The sequence below is a fragment of the Drosophila kikkawai genome, chromosome 2R (assembly GCF_030179895.1).
Source record: "Drosophila kikkawai strain 14028-0561.14 chromosome 2R, DkikHiC1v2, whole genome shotgun sequence".
NCBI classification, from domain to species: Eukaryota; Metazoa; Arthropoda; class Insecta; order Diptera; family Drosophilidae; genus Drosophila; species Drosophila kikkawai.
Genome location: NC_091729.1, coordinates 11,776,309 through 11,803,600, shown reverse-complemented (window position 1 = coordinate 11,803,600; position 27,292 = coordinate 11,776,309). Strand labels below are relative to the sequence as shown.

The following is a 27,292-nucleotide window of genomic DNA, read 5'->3' as shown; positions in this document are numbered from 1 at the left end:
TATTCTCAGTGTTCTTAGTGTTCTGGAGAGAGAGGAACCGGGGGAAATATGCACGGGCTGTACGTGTTGCAATTCAATAGATACAGTACGCTGCTGCTCCATATCCATCCTCCGCTCCGAGCAGATACACAGGCCCAGATACGGATACAGATACAGATACAAAGGCCGCCGCGTGCGTGAGAAGCTTCAAGTTGGTGCGTTTCGCTTCTTTCACGCTCTCACTGGCGGCAGCAAAGTTGGTAGTTTGGAAAAACAGCGAGAAAACATGGAAAATACAGGCACTACACCCAGTACAGGACAGAAAAAAAAACGTGTTCTTTGTCACGCTTGGCCAGCAGCACTCGTAAAAGTATCTCTATCTGTTGCTGCTGCCGCCGTGCTCCTGTGCTGTGTGTCTCGTATGTGAGCCAAGTGCACGGCCCGAAAAGCCGAGAACTGTAACCAAATACAAACCATTAGCACTGCCAGAGAAAAAGAGAGAGAGCGAACGAACGAACACAGGGCCCAGCAGTAACAGTTCCGTAATTACATCTGCATCCGTTCTGGCATTGTGGCCAAAAAGCAAAGGACGGGGGGTCACACACAGATTGAGGCCATGATTGATGGGCCCCTACGTCGCTCTCTGTTCCGGCGGAGATCGCAGGGCCCACCTTATCAGTGGGTCCCCGTTTCCACTTCCATTCCCATTCCCATTCCCATGCTCCTTGGCTCGCAGAGGCTTCTGCAAATTTCGCTCGCTTCCATCAAATTTACAGACCATAAATCTTTGCGGCTGCGGGTTGGTGGACCACTAAGTGCCCTCTCTCGCACCTTGTGGGCCCTTGTCTTCGAGTCAAATGGTTTAAGGAAGTTTTCACGGCATTTAATTAGAAATCCCATTAGGCTCGAAAACATCATTAAAAGTTGGCCAGCTCGCAAAAACCCACTCTATTTGTTAAAGTATTTAGTTTCTCGGGCGAGTAATTGTTAGCTTGTTAATGGAATTTATTTTTAGCAACTAGCAAAGGTGTTGATTTTGTATGTAAATTGAGAAAATAATGCCTTGAAGGTTGTATTTACAAATACTTTGTTGGTTTTTAATGGATTTTATTAACATAATTACATATTTAATAATGTGTAATTAATAAAGTTAACAAAGTAATTGCTTGGTAATCATTAAGAGGGATAATCCGGTGGAATTAAATGGGCTTCAGCTTTTCTTATTTCATTCAATTTCATTCTTTACATACTTTTTAAAATGTTTAAAATATTATTATAAATATATAAATGCTAACAATATTACATATTTTTCAACTTTAAGCCACAAATTTATACAGAAATTCTAGAAGATCTCCCGAACGTGACCCTTCCATCATTTTCAGTCCCCTAAATAGCTCATAAATTCCCATTTTAATGCACTTTTTTTTAGGCTTGGCCAATAAGTGCATTAAATGACATTATTATTTTCTGAATTACGACACATTTCTGCTGATGCTGTAACTTCTCGTAAGCCGAACCCTAAAAATTGGATTCGATGCGACTTGTTGGCAGCAAATGCTTTGAATTTGTCACTCGACACGTCAATTATATAAAATCGCTTGTGCGCGGCGGCCCCTCTCTAATTTCGATACAAAACAGAAAACGAATTTGAAAATAATGTGTGAATTTCTCCTTGGCTCGTTTCAGCTCCCCAAAAAGCAAACCGATGAGACTGTCAACATGGCCGAGTGAATGAAAATATGAAAATTCATATTTCGTAAAGTGGGAAAAGTGAATTGAAAAGTGTGTGTGCGTGGTGTGTGGAAATGCTCGATGGCGATCGCAGCTGAGGATTATTGATTCCGTCGAATTACGGATTGCACAATCCACAATCCGTCCGAAAAAAAACCAACATCGAATAACGAAAAAGGCCAAACGCATATATAGAAAAATAAATCTCCGGCAAACAGTTGCAGCTGCCTACTTAGGCTAATTGATTTTCATTTCGGTTTCTGTTTTTACCATTTGTTTGTTAGCTGGCTTGTTTGTTTGTTTGTTTGTTTGCTTGCTGGCTTGCAATGAGGCGTCCAAAAGCTGCCAATCACAACAACAACAGCTACAACAACTCACCAAATGAACAGAAAAAACAGGCAAAAAACCAACAAGCCCAAGTACATGAAGTGAAGCTGCGCGACAATTGCGTTTGCGCTTTTCCCTGTTTTTTTAATTAATTTTAAGTGTCGCCGTATTTTGTTGTTGCCTTTGGCCCTCTTCTGCGATAGGGGGAAAAAATAAGAGAGAAGGAGAGTGAGGGAAACCCTCCGGAAATCGGCAATTTAATTTACAATACAACATTAGTACGGACATAAAAACGGATAAAGGCGAGCAGCGAAAGGAGCACCGAAAATGTTTGCCGGAATTAGGAAGCGCCTGGCACGCAAGTAAGTCACCAGAAAAACTCCATCCTACACCTAGAATAAGAAATCTATTAAGATTAGAACTTGAAAATTGAAATATTTCAAGTCAATTTTGAATGTAGAATGTATTTTACTTCATTATATCGATTTTGGTTATATTTTCAAGGGCTTTATTAGCTAATATATTTCAATTAATGAAGGAGCTATCCTAATATCTTTGTGTATTAAGTCTTATATTTATCTAAATAATTTAAAATAGTTAAAATAGAAATTAAAGGAAATTTTGAATTCATAAGAAACTCTTAAATGATGTTCATTTAATAGAAATAAAAATGGAATTATATAAAATTAGTTAACAAATTATTATAAATTATAAAGCTAGATATACTCGGTTAATCGGCCGAAATATATCAGTAAATTTAGCTTAATCTCCAATTTAATAATGAAAAGGTCAAGATTTTGGAATAATTTTATAAAAATTCAGGGAAATTTATGGAATTAGGAATAAATTAAAACTTTCAATGTCTTAGTTTGTAGAAGTATCGATTTTAAATCAATAAATTTAAATATTTTTAAGCTCTAGCTCTTAATAGCAGTTAAAATAAATTCCATTAAATTTTTACTAAAAGTATTTTACATAAATATTTTACCTTCGCTGATTTGTATCTCACAGAAAGCCCAAAAAAAAATATAAAAAAATTAATTTAAGACACTTCATCTTAAATAAAGTCTCTTTTTCTTAGTTTCCATCACAAACCTTTTTCTCCCTGTGTAAGCCACCCCCTCTTGGCCCCCTCGACGACGATTATGTCCAGCAGCAGCAGCTTTTATGTGTTTCCTTCCACTTTATCAATGCTGTCCTTTCTTATTCGTCCTCCTTGTTCCTTGGACCTGGACTCCTTCTGCCTCATTCCGTCTTGGCCATGCCCCAATTCCTTCGTTAATGACTTTCGCGATAAAGGTCATTGGTCGCCGAAGGGGGGGCCAAGTCGTGAGCGGGAGCCAAAGGGAGTTGCCTTTTCAATTTGCAAAACTGGGAGGGTATCGCGTACAAGAGGAAAATAAAAATAACAAAAAAAGGGAACGTTGCAATGGCAAAACTTACTTTTGTATAATTAATTTTTCTGGCGACTTACCAGCCCCCACACTCCCTGCCCCACCGCTCTCTCCAGGTTTCCGAAGGCCATGATTTTGCTGGGCAAACTCGGAGATCTATTCAGTCATCAGTCATCGTCGTCATTATTATAATGATTTTTTGTTTTTTTTTTTTTGCGTTAAATGAGCCAATTAGTTTAAAATCTTTATTATTAGCTGATTGCTGATGGCGGCTGCCATCTCGGACCGGTTTCATTTGGCCGAAAGCGAAAATTGAATTATGCTCCAATGGCTGCGATTCCAAATCGAAGTTCGTGGAGTTTGGCCCGCCGGCCATTACATCTCCGAAAATTAACAGTCGGAGCAATCAAAAAGCCATCTGCCAAATTATTTTCGTGGGAAAAGCAATCGCCATGGGAAGAGCAATGAAAGTTTCCGCCAAAAACTATTAAAGTTTCTTCTATGGAAAATGGGAAATCATCGGGAAACTTTAAAAAAGTTATAGAGGGCAATTTGTCTTTTAAGAGTGACTCTTGGGAAATTCTTCAGCTGAGTCATTGAACAAACCTTCAAATAGTAATTATTAACACAGTTTTGAATTCATTTTCCCGAAAGCAAACCTCAATTTGACCTAATTAGTTGTAGTTTTGATTTTTCAATAAACAAAATAATTAAAATGAGATCAAGTAAAGGAGGAATCTATTATTTTGAATATTAAAAACAAGGGATATTATCTTTGATTAGTAAGGTAGATTTTTAAAATTAAAACAAGGCAGCCAATATTTGTAAAGGATTACAAAGCTTTCATCCTTAGGCTAGCTGCAATGCTTGGTTTTTATATAGATATATTCTTTCTCTAAAAACTTTTCATATTTTTATAATATATCTTTACACTTTAGTTAGTAAATATGTTTCACAATTTCCACCAAAAACCTTGTGATACTTTTCCGTACATTCACTGAAACCAAGAGTATCTAAAGCAGGGCAGAGCACACACACGAATCCACTGAGAACGTGTCGCCCCATCACTGGTGGCCTCTATTTACAAGTCATGATGTGCTAATTATTACAGAAAAGTGCAGTCGAATGCCTTTTAGCACTTAACGGTGACACGCCTCCGGAGGGGCGGCTTCTGATGATGATAACTAATGCCCCAAACACATCAGAGGCACCCATGAACCCCGGTGCTAAAAACACCTGTGCAAATAGAAACCCAAAAGCCCAAAAGCACCTTGTAGGTGGAACACTCGCATTTACATACTATATATGGAGGAGAGCTGGCTCTGGAGGGGATTGGGTGTCTGCTTGTGTTTTTTTCGGTTCCGAAAAAACCTTTAAGATCTTGTGTTGTTCCGAGGCCCACACACGCTTAGAAAAAAAGAAACGCCTGCGATGCCTTTTGCCCCCTCCATTTTCCCGCTTTTCCTCCTCCTCTCCTCCTCGTCGTCGTCGTAACATGGCAATCAAGCGCGACTAAAGCTAAAAATAATTACACGAAAGACATAACACACTTTATTAAGCACTAAACATTTGATGTGCTGGGATGTGGGCCCCGAAAGTCGGATGAAGCCAAGTGCAGCTGCATAAAGAGCACTTAAAAAAAATAACATTTTAAATGAAAGCAAAGCTAAAACGACTTCATTTCATTGTTCAAGAAGAGATGATTAAAAGTTCCTCGAGAAGAGGAGTCTGGTTTTACAGGCCAATAACATTTAAAGCGAGTCTTGATTTATGATTTAAATTTCTTATTTTTTAAAGTACTTAAAGAATTATGAAAAGGCTTAGAGACTAATGCATTTCCTAGACAGTTTTCTATGAATAAAAAATCTTTGAGAGATTATTAAGACCTTTTTGCTTAATTAAAACACTTCTCCTTTATTCTTATCCCGATTTCCATTCCAAATTCATTGTAAATTTTCTTTCACTGTAAAACCAAGATCCAAGAAGCACAATGATGAATTCTCACGAATATAAAACCTAAAGTCATGGAGATGAATGCCCAAAAGTAGGAGAAACATTAGTGTTTCTTAAAACTTGCAACCACTGGATGCCTAATTATGATGGATACGGGATACACATGCCGCATACAACCCACAACACCAACACTCTGCTAGTGTAGAGAACAACCATATATATCCGCCGGCAGTTTCTTCATTCATCCATTCATTCGTTCTCAATTTCGAGCCCATTTTTCGCCCTGTTCCAACCATTGTTTTCCAGATTCAGCTAAAGCTAAAGCTATAGCTACAGCTCCGGCGTGCCGGCGTGTGTGTTATATCAAATGTATCTCTTACATCTCTCGACGCGGCGCATGTGCCTTGGTTTTTATGGGTTAAAGTTAAGGGAAATGTGGTGCAACAAAGCGTGAGGCCCTGGGAACTTACAGTTATGTAGGCTATGTACAGCCCCCCTGCCATTTTCCAGCTTAGATTACACACAAAGGAAAACGAGGGAAACGAAAAACGAATAAAATGGAAATTAAACCGAGGCAAGCTTCAGGGCTGGCAATTAGCGGAAATACAAAACTCTAACTTTTCGTAATGCCAAAACAATTTACACAACGTCCATTCCGACAAGGGGCTGTTATCAAATTATATTTCCTAGTGATTGAGGGAAGTTTCTTCTCGGTTTGGTATGTTGCCAAGTGATGGACTCGAGAGAGGTCGAGCTTTGGCAGTGCAACCCCATTAGCACTAACGCATCTACAAACTCCACTTGGCCGTAAAACTCCGTGTCCCCACTCCACTCTGAAGAAGAATATAACGCCCACCCGGTGGTGGGCAGAGCAAAGAAAAAGCATTCATTGCACACACAAAAGAAAATGGCATTTTGTGCATTTGAAGTGCGTCTGCCTCCACTATCTAGCATCTCTGGGATACTCTCCAACTGGGGGTTATATCGTACTCCACACACACTCTCGTATATATCAGTGCCCGGGTCTGTTTGTGATGGGCGTCCCGCACTCCTCCGTGTGTCACAAAAACTGAAGTGTCAATTCCATCATAAGCCAAAGTGGCGCGCATATCGCATAACGCATCTCATTCCATCGCTCAAAGGGGGCCCAGGCGGAGGATGACGATGACGACTGGAACTGGAACTGGGACCCGGGGACAGGCCAAGAAAAAGAAAAATTATTGAACAATTTCACAATAACACAAATGGAAGAAAAAATATTACGAGATGGAGATGGAGAAAAGAAAGCAAGGGAATTACAATTGCACTTCGAGATGTCACACATGTCCAGGTTCACAACGAAACTGGAAATGCCCTGAGCCTCATCTGTAACTTGAGAGTTATTTTCTGGGTTCTCCAGTAGGAAAGATAAATATAAACCTAGAGAGAGGGTGAATCAAGTTTATATTTATTTTCATTAAAAACAGTTTCTCTAGAAAACCCTCCTCAAAACCTATATTATAGTTATTATAATAGCTTTATTAATATTTCCCTAACGTTTATTTTCAAGACATGCAGTCAGTCTTACCAATTTGCATAACAACACGTTTTGCATCATGAGCTTGTTGTATTTTTATATCATTAATTCGCCACCTTGGCATCTATATTTTGCTATAAATCAAAACTAATTTAGCTTGGCCAAAACGCTTAGCTTTTGATGTATGTCTGAGATTAATATTTGGCCATAACTTGAAGCGTTTTACGAGGCAGCAAGAGCAACAAGTCAAGCCAGCAGAGATTGCAAAATAACCAAGTAAATACACTTCCCGAACATCGATCACTTGGGCTGGGGATTAAGGTGGCGGCGGCGGTGCACAGCTCCAGTGAACTTCAGTGAAATTAATAAAAACATCTGAGAGAAGGAGCACCCCTTGGTGGTATGGCATTTGACAGCAGACATGCCGCCACAAAAGATATAGCGACAGATCCAATTCTCGCAGCCAGTCTTGGCGGCGTTTTCACTTTGGGTGCGACAACTGCAGCGGCGCGGAGTGTCGCGATAATGATGAATACCTTTTTAATGAGCGGCTGACACATGCAGATGCACAGGCGAAGTTGGCCTGCGATTTATCATTGGGGTAAAGGAGCGGGAGAGGGAGCTGGAAGGGGAACTGGAACTGGAACAGGAGCTGTAGCTGTAGCTGTAGCTGGAGCTGGAATGGAGCTCTGACTTGGGGCCATTCCCTGATGCGTGGCATGACCCTAACCTACCCCAGTTCAGCTTCGTTGATTGCCAACTATTGTGCGTTCAATTCCGTTATTGGGCTTTGACATGCAGAGTTCGCTGGCTCGGAAAAGTCAGTGCCACCGGCAAGACACGCAGGCACTGAGATAAATAATAAGGAAATATAATAAAAAATTAAATAAATAAAATGAGAAATGTGTTAAAAAAACCACAAACAAATTTAAACTCATAAGAAGGGGCTAAGATTCACTGAAAACAAAAGTACTAGAAATTTAAGCTCTTACTTTAAGATGTTAGTGATATCAATGATAATTCTCAATTTAACTAAACATAATTTGATAAATTTCAAGTGTATTTTAACAGTTTATTGTCAGTACTCCTTACTTTTTGCTGAGTTTAGTTACTATTCAGCAAGAAGTTAAACCTATAAACATTGTTCTATCTTTAATTTAAAATTTTTTTCCATATTCCATTACTTCCCTATTGTTCTCTGTGTACCCTTTACGTACATGTGTATACATAAGAGTATAATGAAATATATTCCCGTCCATAGTTTCCCTATTTCCCCAGCTCACCATTTTGCAGCTGACCGTACTTGCTTTCTAATTAAAAGTTTGCCCTTAACGCTCGCTTTAAACGCAAGCCAGTTTTTGGGTTTGGTCGCCTTGGGTGGGGCACTGGCACTGGCACTGGCACCCCAAAATAAAACCCCACCCAACACCACCACCAACCACCCCCCCCACCCCCTTCTAGCCTTTACTAACTCCCTATTTTACAGCCGCCCAGCGCCCAACTATGCGCCATTGTTGTTTGTGGGGCCAGCGAAAATGTTTGTTGATAAACAGAATTTATATGTGGGTATGTGTGTTTATGACCCGACCTGGCATTCGTTATAGATGGTGGGGGAGGGCGACAGGTGCGTTATCTGGCCAACGCCAGCGGATATGGCCTATTGAGCCAGTGTTTATGGGTCATTAGGGTGCGTGGCGTGGTGTGGTGTGTGTGAAGTCAACATATTTTGGCAATATCAGAGCCGCCTCTTTGGCCGCCTTTTCGTGTCCCCCTAATTAACATGCCATTGTCCTTGAAGTGAGAGCGCGTTAGCGATCGCTTCCGCTTTGGCCAAGTGCCAATCAGAAATCTGCATGCAAAGCACTCGAGAGTTGAGGAGCGGCCACGGCTAAAGCGTTACATGCAAATAACTTTCTAAACCGACGGCTGCACCTTGACGGCTTCCTTTGGCAGGGAGGTAGAGCCATCGCACTGAGAGAAAATCAAATGCATATTGGGGATTAATCAATCGGAAATTATTATGTTCTTAAGAAACAAAATTTTAGCAAGAAAAGATGTGAACAATCAAATTTTCCAGTACCTAGGAGATTGTATTAAATACTTTTAAAGAACTATTTTGAAAACTAAGATGAGCTTAAAGCAATCTACTATTTGAACTATTTTTATACTCTGAGTCGAGAATATCAACTTGAGAATTATAGCGTCCTAAGATAAGCCTTTTCTATGACCCTTTGGGGCCTTTTACAAGATTAGAAGCATTCTTACTTACTTAAAATTAGACATTACAATATAAGACATAACCCACTTCTCTGATTCGTGAATATCAACTTGAGAATTATAACGTTCATTTCTATGCCTAGCTAAGACCTTAAACAAGACCAGAAGCTGTCTTAAATCAACATTTAAATCTTATATTATTTTTTAAGACTTAAGAAACACCTCTTATCACAACCCCCTAGGGTGAGTCACAAGTCTTGCTTCTATGACATCTGTTTAGCTTTAAAGTTTAAACTCTATATATAGACTTAAATTGAAATCCCCAAAGCTCCTTAATTTGGCGAGTGTTTGGAAATGCAAATGCAATGGCCACCATCGGCTCGCGCCTGTCAATCAACGAGGGGGTCCCCAGGTGTTTGGTCAGGTAAGCAGCAAGTGTCCACTTGACTTCCGTTTCGTGTTGGTTTTTGGTTTTAGTTGCTCCTTGGCCACCGTTCCCGGAGTCAAACGTGACGCATGGCCGCCGTCGCTGGATGGCTCTAATCTACTGTATTTGCATGGAAGCCGCTCGGGCCCTTGTTTATATTTGCATAAATACACGTATTTACACACGAACAAACGGCAGTTGTGCATATGCTGTGCTGTGGCTTTTGGCTTTCGGCTTTCGACGCCTCTGGGCCATTCAGTCGAATAATTTCGATTTGACAATTGTGCGGGTCCCCAACAATACGGCCTATAAGCTGGCTTAAATGTATCCATGCGGCTCAGGGGTTTCCAATCCCAATTCCTGCCTCGGTCCCGGTCCCAAGTGCGATCTCATTTCGATTCGGCAACATGGCACTCAATTATGTCGTTGTAATTTCCTGCTCGACACAATTATACGATGCTTATCGCCGTTTGGTTTTTAACCATATTCGGCGTCTTGGCTCTCATGAAGTGTATTATGAAGCGCGTATAATAAATCTCCGAGCCGCGACTTGTCGTCAAATTATGCAAATTTCCAGTGTGGGCTCAGAGCAGGCAGTATCAGTGGATCGGAAAGCGAATCCAGATGTGGGTCATCGACGTATCGATAACATCAACGCGTCGACGACGTCGTCTACGTCAGTTGGGGATATATGAGAGGCAGCGACTACTCGCATTTCTCATCACGCCTACGACTTTTTTGGAGCAAAGCACTGGGAAACAATGCATTAACTACTTAGCTGGGCCCTAAGCCTCATACACACACACACACGCATTCAGATGCAGATGCATCCACTTTTGGCCTCTTGTTTGACTTTGCCCAACACCATGGGGCCCCTGCTCTTTGCACTGACAAAATACACACAAACTGGGAAGTGATAGTGATGGCAAAGGCATAGAATTTTGGTAAAGTGGTAGCTAAAATGGTCAATAAAGAAAAGAAAAAGAATGTAATTATAATAGCTTATTCGTTTTAACCTGTATAATCATTCGGTTCCGCTCATAAGATCACAGAATCATAGCAGAATGTAGTAGGAGTTGCACTCAGAGAGGGAAACTCTCTCGTTCGCTACAACTGGTACATTGCAGGCAAAGCCTGAAAGAGGGAGGAACCCCTTTTTATTTCCCCCTTTTTACAAAGTATATGATATAAGCTTCGGTTTGTGTGCAAGTTAAGTTTAAGTTATGGAGTTTAAATAATTACCTTTTAACCAAAATATTTATATATAGTATTCTTTAGCCATTTTTGGCTTGAAAAAAAGCCACCAAAGACACCCCTGAATTGAGACCCCATTCTAGGGTAAACAGACATAGAGCGACACGCCTATTTGGGTTATGTGTAGCTGGATTTGTTTCAACTCTGCGAAATGGGTTACATGCGAGGCGATGCGATGCTATACCATACGAGGGCCCTTTGGCGAGCAAACAAACACAAAGAGTGGCAGAATGTGCAGCCGGGCGTGGAGTGCACTAAGCGCGGATTTATAACGGAAGCTTAGCCCGCTCGCCGACTCATGAATAAATTAACAAGAGCGGGGAGAATCAACACGAGAACATATGTATGCATAAATGTTTGTACATATAGTGCATGTATTCAACATTCATGTAACGGTGAAGGTATAGAGAACTGTAAGACTCACACGCCCCCCAGGCACTTTGTTTTTCCAACTTCTTGCCATAAAAAGCCATGCGAGACTCTGGCGATTAAAATCGATCTTAAGGCTCATAAATTATGCAATTCAGCAAACGGAGAACTTCACTGCTCCGGCAGACAGACAGTAGCGGACCATGAGATGCCAGATTGCAGAATTGGAATAGAAGAGATCAGGGGGAATTAAGAAGTTCACTAACAAGAAGATAATTGCAGTTATAAAGCTATAAAATGTACAGGTGTTTTGAAATCACTTGAAAAGGTGCCTAAAAGTATGCAAGACAATCCTTTTATTTAGAAAGTTCAACATAAATCTTATATATGATTATTTTCCTACCAAAAATATTGATTATTAAAGGATCTTATAGACAAAGTAAAGCAATTTCGCATAAAATAATTCAATACAGCCAAAAATTATCTTAGAGTACATATCATTAACTTCTTTCGATTTATGAGACTATTTATTAAGTCCAGTAATTAAACGTTATTATCTCTACTTCTGGCCGACAGAGTGGGTTACGAAATCTCAACTTAAAGTGGAGACCTCGCTTGGAGGAGGCTGCATCAACTTCATCTGCGTGTGGTCACTGTTTGCTTCAGTTTCCAATGCAGCCTCTTAGCTTTAGTTTTTGTTTTTGAATCCAGCCCACGCCCATGTCAGTGGGCACCCACAAGCGTAGCAGAGCTCTGGCAGTTGGACACTCGGACAGTTGGACAGTTGGGCGGCTCAACTTTAACTTCGATTTTCAATATTCATGACAGGAATGGGGGCGGCTAAGGGGAGCAATGCCGGAGATGGGGGAGAACGGTGCTCGAATGGCAGTCGAAAATTATGGCAATTACTGCAGAGAACTGTAAATTATTTGCTCTGGCGACCTCATTGTCAACACACACACACCACACACACACCTAGCGTGTGTGTAAATATTCCCACATGCACTTTGCATTCGCTGTTTAATAATTCAGTGTGCTTAATGCAAATTAAGCGTTTAGCTGCCGTCAGTAGGCAGTGCAGAATTATCTGATAAATCGGTCGATGGCTTAGATTTTTTATAAGACTTTTGAAATATTATGCTGCATTAAATGATATTATTTTAGATCAATATCTTAAGCGCCACAGATATCTTCAATGGATTGGAATTTTAGGGGTTTCAAATCTTTGGAAAATGAATACCTATTCCTTTGTATCAAACAAACTTCTAATAGTTACAAAAAGACCTTCTAAAGCTCTGATTCTGATAGCTAAAAATAAAAGTAATTTCTTAATAATACTAGCCTTGATTAAATTTCTCTCTATAATGCCTAAATTTTCTGAAATATGATTATGATATTAGCATTAATTTCAAAGCTGATTGCCAAGACCTTATTGCCTTTAAAGAACACTTCCAGATTTCATGGTTTTCTCAAAGTGACTCTGTGATTAAGTGTTTTGAAAACGGTCAACCAATTACCAATCAGAGGGTCACTCATCACCGAGGAATCCGCTTAAGCTTATGGGCTCTTATCTCGAAATTCCGAGAGCACAATTATGCGTCTTGGCTTATCGGTGGCAGCCTCAGCCCCCAATTACAACGTTCGCGTAATTATACCCAGCAAATCGCTCTTAAAAGACGGAAGGGACAGTGATTCTCTGGGAAATCAGTGGGAAGGGGAATATCGGGGGAAGTAAGCGCCTTATGCGGCTTACTTGTAGGTCGTATAAAGCGGAACGACGCGACGGCTACTTGCTTTATTTTATTTACTTTTTATACGCATTTGTGCAATATTTATTTTTATGCCAACTGCAATGGCCAGTGATAAGCGCTCTGACCGGCGGATGAGGATGAGGACACAGCTAAGGGGGAGACGTGAAGGAACGGCGGCGACAGCGGAAATTTATGGTCGTCACATAAAACGCATAATCAGTAAACGAATGTGCCACAAAGGCAGAAAAAGAACAGAAGAGAGAGACTGGGCTTTAGGCATTGGGGATCCGGGTTTGGGGGACTGAAAATTGGAGTTGGAGCTGGAGGGATTGGAGGTTTAACCGAATGACCGATGGTCAGGGAATGGCTATAGTCATAGCTATGCTGGAACGATTCCCTTGTGGCTCCGTCATTCGCACATTCGATGGAAAATACTTTGATGGAAATGCAAATTCAAGCAAAACGTGTGCGTAACTTATGGCTCCTGTTTGAATACACTGAGAGATAAGGGAGTGCTAGAGAGTGATTTAAGGGTGTTGAGATAGTGGATATAAAAGCCTACAATATTTACGTTAAAACTTAGGTATAAGTAAGAAAACTTACTTAGTCTTTCAGTTGTTATCTTGGATTTGTGTTAGTGTTAATTTAGAATGAAAAACGTTTTAACTTATCGGGAAAAATAAATCTCCTTGATCAATTTCTCTGTGTTTAGTACATTCTACCATAAAAATCATACAAATAAGGGCTAATAAATGTTACATTTAAATTTCAGATTAAACTTGAAATGCTTTATTTTTAATGGATATATATTTTCTATATGAACCTCGCATCTCCATCACTTGTTTCCCCTTTTTTCTTTCAAATGTATTCCCATTTGGGGCCTGAATTTTGTCGCAGTACCCATTATGCACACATTAGCTGTATGAGATGAGTCAGTGCTAAATTGGCTCGCCCAAAGTGCAGCTATTGCACTCTGCACCTATGCAGCACTATTTCACTGTCAATCGATGGGATGGCATCGGGAGTCCGGGTATCGGGCATAGAAATTGCCATCACAGAGCGGGGAACAGGCGGCGGGCCACGTTAATTAAAGCCCTGTAATGTCATTAGCTGGCCTTTTGACTCCGCCAATGATGGCACTCGTCTGGCTAATTAGGTTTGCATCTAATGCAAGACAGGCAGCTGGAAACTGGGAGCTGGCAGCTAGGAGCCGGCTGCTGATTCACTGACACGCGATGTGATGCGATGCCAATGCGATCCAATAGTTGGCGTCTCACTTAATTACCAGCTGCCAATGGCCAGCTTGATAACAGTTAAATTGATTTTGATTGCTTTATTCGATGCCTATAAATCAAAGACGGATGGAAATTCTACGACGAGGCACGTGGACAGGCTCGGGCAGAATTCTGCGTCTTGAAAAACGATATCCAGCGATATGGACACCGATATGCTGGGGACTCTAACTCTAACTCGAAATATATGTATGTGTATATATCCATGCTGACCACTGCCCACTTGGCCGGTGTCAACGTCAAACACGAAACGAAACATTTTGTGCGATTAGCTTGTAAGATTGTTTGCAGCTCTTTTTGTGGCCATTTATTCAACTCAACTCAAGTCGGCAACTGCAACTCGATAGTTAGAGTGAGTAAAACTGGATTGCAGCTGGACCGGGCCAAGAGCTAAAAGCCAAAAGGGTGAGAGGGGTACATGGCAAGAAATTAGGGGGTTTTTTGAAGGCTAAAAAGATATAAATAGACTTGTAATTTATTCTCATTAATATAATATATGTAAAGGGAGGCTTTACCAGTCGTAGATATATTTTTAATATTTGTTTACAATTAAAATTAAATCCCTGTTTAATTTGTAAAGAAAGTATATTTGTAGATCCTTTCCCTATCTTAGTGGTCTTCATTGTCAGTTCCTAAGATTTAAATATTAATTAAAATAAAACTTTATCTCTCTTCAATACCTCTTAGAAATATTCTCCCTACTACGAAGTTTGTTTATTTTTTCTCCGTGTACCACTTGGCTTAGATGTGAACGTAGACAAGCTGGCAAGCCGAAAAGCATTTTGGCCTCATGGTGATTTTTTTTTCTGATTTTTTCTGGCCAGTGTTTGCCCACTCGAATGCCTCCGAGTGGCAATTTTATCGAATTATTTGCACTTAGCTGCAAATTCAATTGGAAATAACGAGCGACTTTTCGTTGTTAGCAATGGGATGTTGAGGATACTTGTGCTCTGAGTTTGGCCACAAACTATCCAAGTCTTCCCCCGAAGCCCCCGAAAAACACAGCAGGTGATTCCAGGCAATGCATCTAACAAATGCACTTTGCACACTCTTGGACTCCGGCTCTGGCTCTGGCTCTGACTCTGACTCTGGCTCTGGCTCAGCGAATGCAATTGATATCTCTGTCACAGTCTTTTTGGGTCGCGTCAAAAATAGCCCCGAGGTGGTAACCCCCATCAATTGAAGTTAACTGGCATACAGTAAACACGGGTTAACAGGCTCACAGGTTACGAGAAGTGCACTGCAATAAATAAGAATTGGGAATGATATATTAATTGCTTGACAAAAAAAAGGTTTACATTCTGATAATAATACCACAAATACTACATATCCTTTTTGACTAATATAATATAATTAAATAAATAAAATAAAAAATATTTACTTGCCGAGTTAAAACTGGTTAAAATTAATACTCTTACGATTCACTTTAACAGATTTGATATTATTTATAACTAATTCATAGCAATTTGATTTAAAAGTAAGAAAATTATCCCTTTGGCTTCCAAAGAGTACACTAAAATTCCCAAGTCTAAATTCTGTGGCACGATAGTAGCAAAGTTAGGAGTACAGAAAATAATAATAATATTCCATTAGAAGATCAAAGGGAAACCCCTTGACATTTCAGTTACCTTACATTTTCCACAGTGTATTACCTATTGCAATTATCTCCTGAGATCACTGTTTTTATTGCCTGAATTTTCTTTGCTCTGTATTTACAATTTTACTCGCTGTGGATATTTCTGCATTGTGCAACACATTGGCACTTGCTTTACATTTATTTTATTTTTATTTTATTTTTTTGTGTAAGTTTTGGCGATAAGCAAAAGCCAAAGGAAATATTTTGACACTTTTTTATGGGGCAATCCGGGAAATATGTCAGCAATGCAATGGCGATATGGCGATATGGAAACCACTTTGTAGCCACTGCCCACTGTCCATGGTTGGGCAACTCCCAGCTATGCTTGAAACCCGACACCCAAGGCCGAAACGGAAAACTGATCTTGATTTCTTTACTCTCTCTCTCACTCTTTGCAGGCAAAACGAGAAGGACTGCGATGAGGATGACAAGGACGATGTGCACGATGCGATGCCGCCGCCCCCGAATTACATTCAAATATCCCAGGGCAGGATCCAGCTGGTGCATCAGCCCCGAACACCAGTGGAGTCGGAGGCGGGCACTCTGTCCCTGGAGCGGTATGGCTCTGGCTCGGGGTCCTGCTCAGGATCTGGATCTGGATCTGGCGGCTGTGATAAGGTGAGCTGAGTTTTGGTACCATTATTAGCCCCAGCCCCGGTATATGGTAACACCCCGGCACGTAGCGCTTCTTGGGGTAGAGAGAGACCTCCATCCAATTACAGACAATCAGCCCGAATCAAATCATAGTCATAGACCCTGTATATATAGTCATAACCCCCTCATCTCGCCGGCAACTAACCTTCGGCTTTCTGGTGTTTTGTGAGCTACAGCGGCGGCGGGTTAACCCAATTTTCCAGGGGAAAGCTAAGAAAGAGCAGCGCGCTTTCCTTTGTTGGCGTGTGGAGAATTTTCCCAAAGTGCGGCAGGCGGCAGGCGGCGGCGGCATGCAAACGAAACTCTCGGCGAAGCAAACACCTTTGAACTCGGCCTGTGAGCCACTTGAACTCGTTAACGTGCCATTTGAGACACATCGCAGCGGCGTTCCAGAGATTGATGGAGCTGGCAGTCAGGCAAAATGCCCCCTTGACATGCGAATCCCCACAGCCGGGTCGGGTCACGCCAACTGTGGAGCACATCTTCCAGCGGCTGTACCCGCGATTTCCCTCCCAATTTCCCCACCAATTCCAGCCTAATTGATCGCGTATAAATGCTGACAATTACCTGGACCCCAGACTCGGTTCAGCATTTCCCAGGGATCGTGCTGTGATCCCATATGCTTGCTCCCTGAATCTCGGACAGGCATTCTCGCTGCTTCTGCTGCTGCTCACGTCCCGACTTCCGTGACGTTTTAATAGCACTAAGTATGGCGCATGCGCGCGGACGCTGGAGTTGATTTATGGCCGGAGCAGGCAGCTGCCAGGTCGGATGCTCCATAAGCGGCTGCAAATGAGCCAGGCGTTCCAGAGCTGAAAGCCGGGAACGTGGTAACACTGCTCCATGTAAATGGCCGTTGACGCGGCTTCCCAGAATCCCATCCAGAAGTCACGGCTCCCGCTAATTGAACCCACGAATCCGCTGCCTGAGCTGCGTGTCTCGATTACCAAGGTCCAGACTTGAGACCAGGTCTACGTCTATTCTTCATCCTCCAGCTGCTGCTGCTGCTGCCAGACACCCACTCGCAGCAAATTTGCCAAATGGCATCTCGATTATTTGTGCGCACACAGAGCTGCAGCTGATGCACTGCATCCATTGCTGTCATCGGAACCCAGTCACGTTCTCTCTCCATAAGTTGCAGTTGCCGCTGTGCTCTGATGTTGCTGCGACTGCTGCTGCTGCGGCTGCTGCTGTTGCAACTGTGCAATTTCGCACTGGCGACGAGTGATTGAGGAGAGTTCAACGAACCGCCAGCTATTTATTTGCTGTGTTTGCTCAGACTTTTGCCCCTGGACCCTCCTTTGTCTCCCTCTCCCTGTCAGCTTCTGGCTCGGATTCCCCGATTCTTCGATTCTCCGATTCTGCTGCACATGCGCACAGTTTCGCCAGCTGGAATACAGCTCTATGGGCTGGCATTGTTGTCGCCGTCACCGTCTCCATTTCATTGCCTGCATTAGCATATGGATATGTGTATATACCTAGGCGCTGCTATATTTGTTTACACAGGAAAAAGTCTTGGTAAGGCGAATAAATATTGTCCAGAAATCGGAGAAGAAATATTCTTAAGAGATATAAATTCAGGGGAGAAAGATACCTAGGCAAGCACAGCCCTACTTTACGTCAGGAATTCTAAACCCTTAAAGATTACTTTAATAAAATATTTATAGATTTCGAAAATACACTTCTTAGATAATAGTTTTCCTCAGTGTCTACCTGGCAGCTCCGCCTCGGAGACTGGATTATTTCCTGCCACAAATCATGGCATTCATTCTCGCTTTTAGTTGGCCAACTCCTCGACTCTTTTGGCCATTCATAATCGCTCGCCGGGATCGTAATCTTTATAAATTCTCTCTCGTTAAGGCAGAACAACAAAAATCAATTTGTCTATTGCGCAAAAATGGCCGAAACAAAGGCACAAAAAAAAAGCACGCTTCGAGAGACAACGCAACCCATTTTCCTCGAGCTATAAAAATTATTTTTACAACTTCCACAACTAATATTAAGTGTTTAACAAAACAGAAGACTGAGGAACGAAAAAAAAATCCAAAAAAGCAAACTGCTGTTTTACGAGCGCGGCGGCGTCACAATAGTTGTTTTTTTTTTGTGTTTTATTTTTTGATTTCTGATGTCTGTTGGCCATATTTGTGTTAGGGGAAAACTTTGAAATTGCCATTTCCATTTCCTGCCCACGCCCCCTCCCCGGCACCCTGATGTCTCCATGTCATTTTGGTATATATATAGCCTACAAAGCCGATCCACAGATCCACATTGAAGACCGGACTCTGGGTTTTTCTTTTCGATTTCAACGCCACAAACTCCACTTTGTGTGCCACGGTTCTTGTGGCATGTCAGCCTTGCTCTCTCGGGTGAATTATTGGCCATGCACACCTGCAACTGGGCCCCCACCTGTACCCTGGCACCTGCCCCAGACCTTCTCCTCATCGCGTGCAGATTAAGTTGAAACTCATTGTGTGTTTTTTTCTTCGTTTTTTTTATTTTTATTTTTATTTGGTACGAGTGCCATGTTGCATTCACTTGGAAAATCGGGATTGTGCCCAAAAGAGTTCAATGTTTTGCTTTTTACACCTCGAATCTGTTTTCGGTGCGGTGACAAGATCGTAAATTAGCTTCAATTGCTTTTCATTTTTCCTACAAGTTGTTATAATTGTTTCTCCCACTTGGCCAAGTTTTTAACCAAAGAAACATGGGGAAAACTTTGTTGTTGTTGCTATAAATGTTACCTATATGGGTTGTTTTAAAAGTCAGTTCGTTGTAATTATTGTTAGCTTAATTGTATATTTAGGTATCATTAAATAGTACAAAATAAATAAATAATTAGTTAGAAAAATAAAAAAAAGTAATAGAGCAGAAAAAGAGAAAAGTTTTCGATGTTTTTGTTTGCATTTTCTAATTTTTAATCAATGAAGAATAAGAATTAATATTAAAGAATCTAATTTACTAAATTTTTTATTAGAAAATAGTTTTTTCTTATTAATGCGTAAATAGTAATAGTGGCAATAGCCTATTATTAATGTTTTTAAAGAGAAGAAAGAATTTAAAATCGAAAAACATCGAGGTTTTGCCAGCTCTAGTGAGAAGCTTACGCAAATAATTATTTTTTGTAAACCAGTCATAAAAATATTACTCTAAAATTAGGCTTATATTCTTAAAACTTAATATTTATTCAATATATTTCCCATTTATTCTTTATTTTCTGGGAATATATTCAGAATTTATTTATATAAAATATCACATTCACTCTAAATGGTATTTGATTTATAACCTGACTTTAATTGGTCTAATAAAAAGCTTTTATTGTAGTGGAAAAAGGTATAACTCCTCTCAACATATTGTCAAAATATTCTCGAATTTAAAACCAGAAAATAACCCTTTTTCGGCAGCACTTCGCCTTCGCTTACAGCCATTGCACACATCCACTCACACCCACAACACACAAACACACAAATTCATTGGTTCACTGGCCACATATACACAACAAAAAAACAGAAATAAATAAATAAATAGAAACTCATCCATGCACATTTTGAGCTAGCTTTAACTTTTCGTTTTCGGGCATTTAGCCATAGCATTTAGCCTCCTTGCGCTGCTTGCTGAGTTTTTGGTTTTTCTGTTTTGTTGTCTTGCAGGATTTGTTGGAGAAGCGGATGATTGAAGTTGAAGGCGCTCTGCTGCGCTTGCAGGAGGAGTTCCAGAAAGTGAGTACTACTCCTACGGAAATGTATCTATCTCGTCTCGGATCTCGTCCCCCGCCGCCAGGCTGGGACGTTATTACCCGGCCCGGACATTGCTCTCGAAATGAACTTTGAGTTTAATGTCGCCGGAGTTGGGTTTTGGGCCCGTTCCCGTTCCCGTTCCCAGCTCCCCAGTTCCCATTCCCGTTCCCCAAGCATTTTAATTTCCTGTGCGGTCAGCGTGTGAGAGATTTTGTCCGGGGTGGGGCACTCCATTCCCTGGCTCTGGGTCTGGACCTGGATATGGATGGACATGGACATGGGGGTCATTAATCGTGTTCAGTCGTTTGCGCTCAGTGCGGTTTATGCGGTCAGGCGGGCTGTGGGGAACAAGGTCGCCAGGCTGGGCAATTAAAAGTTACAAGCTCAAATTACAGACATATATGTACATACGAATACGATATATACGAGCCTTGTAACAACGTCAAATTATCCGGACGAAGGAGCTGCAATTACAATCTCTCAAATGAAAATTAAACCTAAAACAACAGAACCATCAAGCATCAGATTTTCAAAATTAAATGCAAAGAGAACTGTAATTAAAACATAGTATAACTTAATTAAGAAACTTTGAGAAGTTAATTCTAGCAACAAGCTTAAGTTAAGACACTTTCAAAGGTCTAAAAGTAGCATTTAGTCTTGAATAATCAATTTTCAAACTTCATTAAACTAAGATACAGTATAAAGATACATTTATTTGAAGAAATTTATTAAAAGTACTGATTTAAAAATTTAAAAAAGTATAACTAGACTGAATTATAGATGTATATGGTTTTTATTTTTCAGTAATAGATTTCCTTAATATGTGACATGTGCTCTAAGTAGTCTTCTTGACGTTATACTTGAGAATACAGACAACCTAATTCTCCTTAAAACTCCTTTTATCATACAAATTTTGCAACTAAGTTATCCAGACACTTTTCAAAAAAGATATTTACAAATTTTAATACTTAATCAATGCAAATACGGCAACTGTTTTACCTAAAACTTTTCAAACAAGCAAAACAAAAATAGCTTCTCCAGATAGCTGCCATGCCAATTGGACGACATAAACCTCCACCCCCTGAAAGTTCTACTTTGGATAATTCGCCTTAGGAAATTCTGGCAGTTTATTACCTTCGACGCACTCGATCAAAGCCCTCAATGGCAAATCACAATCTAAACTGTCATCGGAATGGCCGGGAGGATGGCCCTCGTCGGATGCCGAAAGAAAGTTTAATGGCCGGAACTTTCCGGCGGAAGGAGCTCGGCTTGGCATACGCATTTCCGGCTTTAGGTAATTGAATTTGATAACAAAAGAGAAAAAAAGAGAGAGAAAAAGGAGAAAACTGAAGCCCCGAAAACGAGTTAACTGCTCGGAGTTTATGGTGTGAAAAGGAGCAGCGTGTGGCCGCCACTCTCCCATATTTTTGGCCAATGATTTCCGCAGCCAAATGGCCAACCAACCGCCCGCCGCCTGCTGTTGCCGATTTTCGCAGGAAGCACCGGAGACAAAACGCGTTGAGAGGAAAAGTGGAAAAGTGCTTGCGGCCCCCGCCGTCATTTCTTTTTGGAGCAGCAGCTAGCTCTTCTGGCCCCGTTCTGGCCATTGCCTGATTTTCTATGCTTTTGGCAGGCGGCCCCGGCTCGCCATGAAATTTACGAGTATGGCAATGGCAGTTGCCCTGCCCGCCGCATCCACTTCCCATTCTCTCCGTCTTATCATCTCGCCAGCCTGCTGGCTGCTAGCGTGGTCCATGCATGGGAATCCGATTACCACACTGGGGGAAATTTCTATAAGGTTATTGTAGTTAAAATAATGTTTGGAAAACTAATTGAGAACTATAACCGATTTTGCATACATTAAAACTTTAGTTAAATATAAAATTTAATATAAAGAAGCTTATAAAAACTTATTTTTTTAAATATAAATTTGAAACTTAATTTTTTTGAATGCCTGAATTTTTTCTTTGTGCAGCACAAGAAGCTTGGCGCGAAGCGGGAGAGAGAAGTGGAAATGGAAGTGGGCGGAGTGGATACATGAGCTACCGTTGCCACTGTCCCAACTTCCAGCTCCTTTGGCAATATTTCTGCACTTTATCTGTCTGTAAATAACGATTAACTATGCTTGCTGCTCCCTCAGCTGCTTTTGCGATTTCTTACCCTTAAAAAGGGTATTGTTATTTTTAGGAGATGGCCGTAAGGCTATAAGGCATATCCTAAAATAGGAAGTATATATATTTTTTTGATTAGATTCGACAGGTTATTCGTTTTATAAAATTTTCAGAATAATTAAGCTTTCTTTCTCCAAGCTTTTGTGTAGATTAATGGATTAATAGATGATATTATGTGATATTAATAGCACTATTTATTATTCCCTCCTTAAAATATGTTTTATATGTTTCAGTTTCCCTGAAACTTCATCAAAAGAGTATTGAAAGTTCGTCAAAGTTATCCAAAACTTTCGTTTCCGTTGCCTTTGGTCTTGTTTTTGCTTTTTGCCACTGTCCTTTGGTTTCACTTAGTCAAAGTCGCTCCCTTACTAAGATTCGGTGTATGTGTGTGTACTTTATTGTTATTGGCATATCAGTGGCTCAAAGGGCAGGAAGCGAGGAGACTGAGCGGGGGTATGGCAATCCATTGACAAGTCGGGCCACCAAAAGTGTGAATGTTGCAGAATTGTTGTTCTTTTTTTTTTTTTTGGCACCGAAACACAAGCAGAGGAAAGGCGGCCCAGACCTTAGACAGCTTGTTGGCCATGTGGCATGCAATAAATGGCACGATTCAATGAATATCCATCTTCCGATTCGCCATGCTCTCCCCATCATCATCATCACTCTCGCTCCCATTCCCTTTCCCATACCCATTTTCATCATCATTCTCATCTGGTTCCAATTTGGGCAAAAGCAGGGAGTTTACTCGGTGGTAATAGCAAATGTAATTGATTTCCAGGGCACCGAGAACCCGAAAGCATTACGAAGGGCTCCTAATTGATAAGAAAGTCCTGTGCCTCAAGGGTTTTCGTTACTATGCTGCCGGCACTGGCTTTCTTTGACATTACTCCGTCGAGTGCTCCATCTTCATCCTGCTCAAATTGCTGACAGTTGCCTTTTTTTATCCGGCTCTCCTTTCGCTACAACAGCTGAGCCCAGTTTCGTCCATAAAGCATCCGACATCCAACAGCCCAACTGGCATGACATTTAATCCTTCGTCCCCTCAAATATTTGTGCTTGCTGTAAACAAATGAGGAAGGAGGTGGTGGAGGGAGATGGCGAAACGGAAGTTTTGTTTATTTGTTTGCCTTTAATCAGGCGACAGATCAACAAGCCAAATCCGAATGGATTGGCATGTGCTAATGAAAAGTTGATTTAGGGTACAGCGAAGGCAGGAGGAGGAGGAGGAGCAGGAGCTGCAACAATGCACAACTTTCGTCACCAGCACGTGCTCAGTTTTTAATTCCAATTGGAGAGCCTGCCTCTTCGGTCATCTCCCTCCCACTCGCCCAGTGTTGCCCTTGGATATCTTTCGCCTTATTAAAGCTCGGCTGCATTCAGTTTAAGTGAAAGAATAACAGAGAAGAGAGAGAGAGAGAGAGAGAGAGTGGGATGGTAAATTGAGTACAGTCAGGACCAACTAAGAGGGAATTATTGTGAAAGCTTTAGAAACTTTAACAGCAAATGCGAGAATTCTACTTATTTTTAAAATGTATCTCTTATCTAAGATTGTAATTAAGTTAAGAGTTTCAAAGTAAGAGTAAGTTAAGAGTTCAAAAGTAAAGTTTGACTTAGGGAAGCTGCACTGCACTACAGGCAAAAGAAAAAACGTCCCTGTCAGCTGTCAAGTGGGGGGCGTGGTCGTGGTCTTGGACGTTGTCTCTCGAGAGGCACTTGGTCGCTCGCAAGGGCTTTCGAGAGGAAGTCGCAGCACGAGCACTTTTTTTTTATCTACCGGAGTGTACCCGTACTCCCCGCCATCATCATCATCATCATCATCAGCATCTTCTTCTTGTGCTTTTGAATTGCTAATAATTTTGTCGCAAGCGTTTGATGGTTTACTCACTCGGAAATGAAGGCACTCCACCCGAACAACACCACCACCATTCCTGATGTTGCACCACCTTCCATTCCAAGTCCGAGGCCGAGTCCAAGTCCTAGTCGTAGTAGAACCACCCACCCGTGGAGCCCATAACTAGAGTTATGTACATAACTGAATATATAGCCATAAATTTAGGGTAGGTCAGAGCCACACTCTGGAGAGTAATATTGTTGCATATACTTATTACGACTTACGACTGTCCATTAATGCATAGAAAGCCACCCTTTACGTCCTACCCCATTCGCGGCTCGTCCGGGGGATATATTTTTTTAAAGCTAAACCTAAACCGAGGAGCAAAAACCCAACTTGATGATGATTCATACGCCCCCTCGAATTCAGACCAAAATGTGCGGAACTACCACCACTACATACTACATAGGGTGTGTGTGGGGGGAGGTCTCTCTTCAGAACCCCTTGACAAAAAAGTGCAATGCAATTAATTTTTCGCGAAACTTTTTTTCAGGGATGGGGAACTGCTCTCTATACGGGAAACACTTGGGGAAATAATGATAGAAAAGTTGGGCATTAACTCAAAAATATTTCGTTTCTAAAGATGTACAATACGAGCGGTATTTATCATAAATTAAGGACATAAATTATTGATATATTCTTTATATACAATATTTTCTGGGAACTTCTAACAAGTGGGTTATTTTCCCTTTACTAAGGTCTTTTAGTTTTTAAGTACCTTGTCTTTAATTCATATTATCTCCTTATGAAACCCAAAATTAATAGCTATTCAAATCTTGGACTCCTGTTTTCTCAGTGCATTCTTTTTCGCTTCCCTTTTCATCTTGCTCAAGTGACGTTTTAGTGTTTGCATTTGACGCAGCGAACGAGAAATTCACCATGTGAATGGATCACCACCAGTATATGCTATAGCTATATAGTCTATATAGGGTTGTTCTTCTGCCTCGCATCTGCAAAATGTTTATTTTATTGTTTACCCATCGCCCCCGCCCTGATCCCCTCCCCCACGATGTCGTCGTCGCGGTTCATTAAATTAAAAACGGCCAATTCGTATTCGAATTCGGAGTAATACATCAAAAAACATCGCCGTTGGGGGGGGAGTGGGAGAGAGATGGCTTTCTGTGTTGTTGTTTTTCTTGCTTTGCCGGCTGTTGCAGCTGATCGAAGGGCCTTGGTGTGGGGGGGGAGTTGGGGGTGGGAGAGAGCGCAGGTTAGCAAAGCAGCTGTGCGGCGAATTCGCCACTCTCTTTCTCTCTGTTCGCTCCCATCCTTTCGCCGTGGTCGGCGAGGGTTGTTTTTTGGGTTCTGCTCCCTGTTTCCTTGCCTCCGTTTTTCTCATTGTTTCGCCGGCATTCACAAGCAACGCCAATGTTCGCCCTCGGTCGCGTGTTTTTTTAAACATTTCTTGTTTTTTATATTTTCGCTTTGCCATTCCTGGAAATTATATCTTTCCTTCTAATTTGAGTTACGTCGTTTGCTTTTTGCCGAAAATTTATGCTGCGTTTGGGGAAAGGAAAGGAGTTTGCCTGCTCCGTCGCTTGTCCTTCGTCCTTCGGCCAGACGTCGTCCCTTTCGGACTTTAAGTTGTTTGTTATTTTTACGCTTTTGTGGTCTCTCTGGAAATTCCCCAAAAGTTTATGCAATTTATACCGGCAAGAAAAACAACAACAGCAACGAATCACCAGAGTAATCCCTTTTGGCATGGTATAAAGCAGCTTCAGAGCAACAAGGACTAAGGATGGTAAGAATCAGTGAATTCGGGAATTACGGGAGATGTTACTTCCAATTTCGAAAATGGACGGATGACTGTTGCCACCCGCCGTTCAATCCGCATGTTAATTAATAATAAGCGTGCTCATATTTTCCTTTCCTTGTGGAAAGCCGGGGGTTAATTCCACCTCTGATTTTACAGCGATCGTTAAGCCCACGCGAGGAGGTTTCCCCCTTTTTCATGATAAACTCCCCTGACAGGACAATGGATGATTTTTTATGGGCTAGGACATGACAGATAAGGGAGACTTACAGTACGCAACAAATTTGTATGTAGTTGTTTTTTGTTTGTAGAGAGAAAAAATCTTATAAGAGATATTTTTAATTATGTAGCATACTTTTGGACGCCATTTGGGTTGATTTTAAATCCTTAGAAATTCCTGTGGAGCCTCTGAAACAATAAAAACCTTCCTAAACCCTGTGAAATCGAAATAAATTCATTTAATTTAAACATAAATTCATTTTACCCTTGTAACCTTTACCTAGAAGTAAGTTAATTAGACTTTATGAATCCATAATTTCTCCCTGTGCATATTTAAGCTTACGTTCTGAGGGTGGCCCTGTGTCCCGGACATCTTACGGAAGTGCGTTTGCGGGTGCAAATGGCCGTATGATGTGCCACCCACAACCACCACCACCAGCGCCACCCGTAGCAGAACCCAATCCTCCTAGACTCCGGCTGGTGCGTCGCTCTCTGTTTATCCCCAGGACACGAGTGCAACATGTTGCCGGGATTTGTTTTGTTAATTTCTGTTGCCTGGGGTCGGGGTAAGCTAAACGAACCCCTAAATCATTTTTTGGGGCCACCCTCGTCGCACTGCAAGCCGCATGCTAATTGAAACCTGTGCGCGGCGGAGTTTCGCTTTTGAACTCTTCGACGACGAAGTTTCACTGTGGCCCTCGATTAATTAATAAAGAATTCATGTCTGATTTTATAACTTCATCAATAAGCTTTTGCGTCGGCTCGGCTTTCGTTAGGCTCTTTTTCGCTGCCCCCTCTCCACGACTCTTCAGTTTTATGAGGGAAATTCACAATGAATATTTATGCGCGTCGCCTCTTGAATGGGAAATGCGTTTGACGGGGCTCGAAGGGGACCTGGGGCGGTGGGTGCAGTGGCCAACAGCTGCCGACAGGCGCACCAGTTGCCCGAAATAGCGTCTTGGGTGGGAAAATGGAGGCAGAAGAAAGGGGGCCATGTCTTTGAGAGTGGCCCAAACGCTTGGGC

At 41.4% G+C, this 27,292-nt stretch overlaps 1 protein-coding gene across 4 annotated transcripts in view; it reads left to right on the top strand.

The window, feature by feature from the left end:
• The window catches only part of LOC108078290 (uncharacterized), a 42,930-nt gene that overhangs the window by 9,040 nt on the left and 6,598 nt on the right, over positions 1-27,292 (top strand). For 2 of the 4 annotated variants that reach the window (XM_017172062.3, XM_017172060.3), the window contains exons 2-4: positions 1,666-2,399; positions 16,245-16,464; positions 20,148-20,216. In XM_017172062.3, the coding sequence (XP_017027551.1) occupies positions 2,365-2,399; positions 16,245-16,464; positions 20,148-20,216 (324 nt within the window). In that variant the 5' untranslated portion in view covers positions 1,666-2,364. The remainder of the gene's footprint in view (positions 1-1,665; positions 2,400-16,244; positions 16,465-20,147; positions 20,217-27,292) is intronic. The other 2 variants (XM_017172063.3, XM_017172061.3) reach the window with 1 other exon arrangement.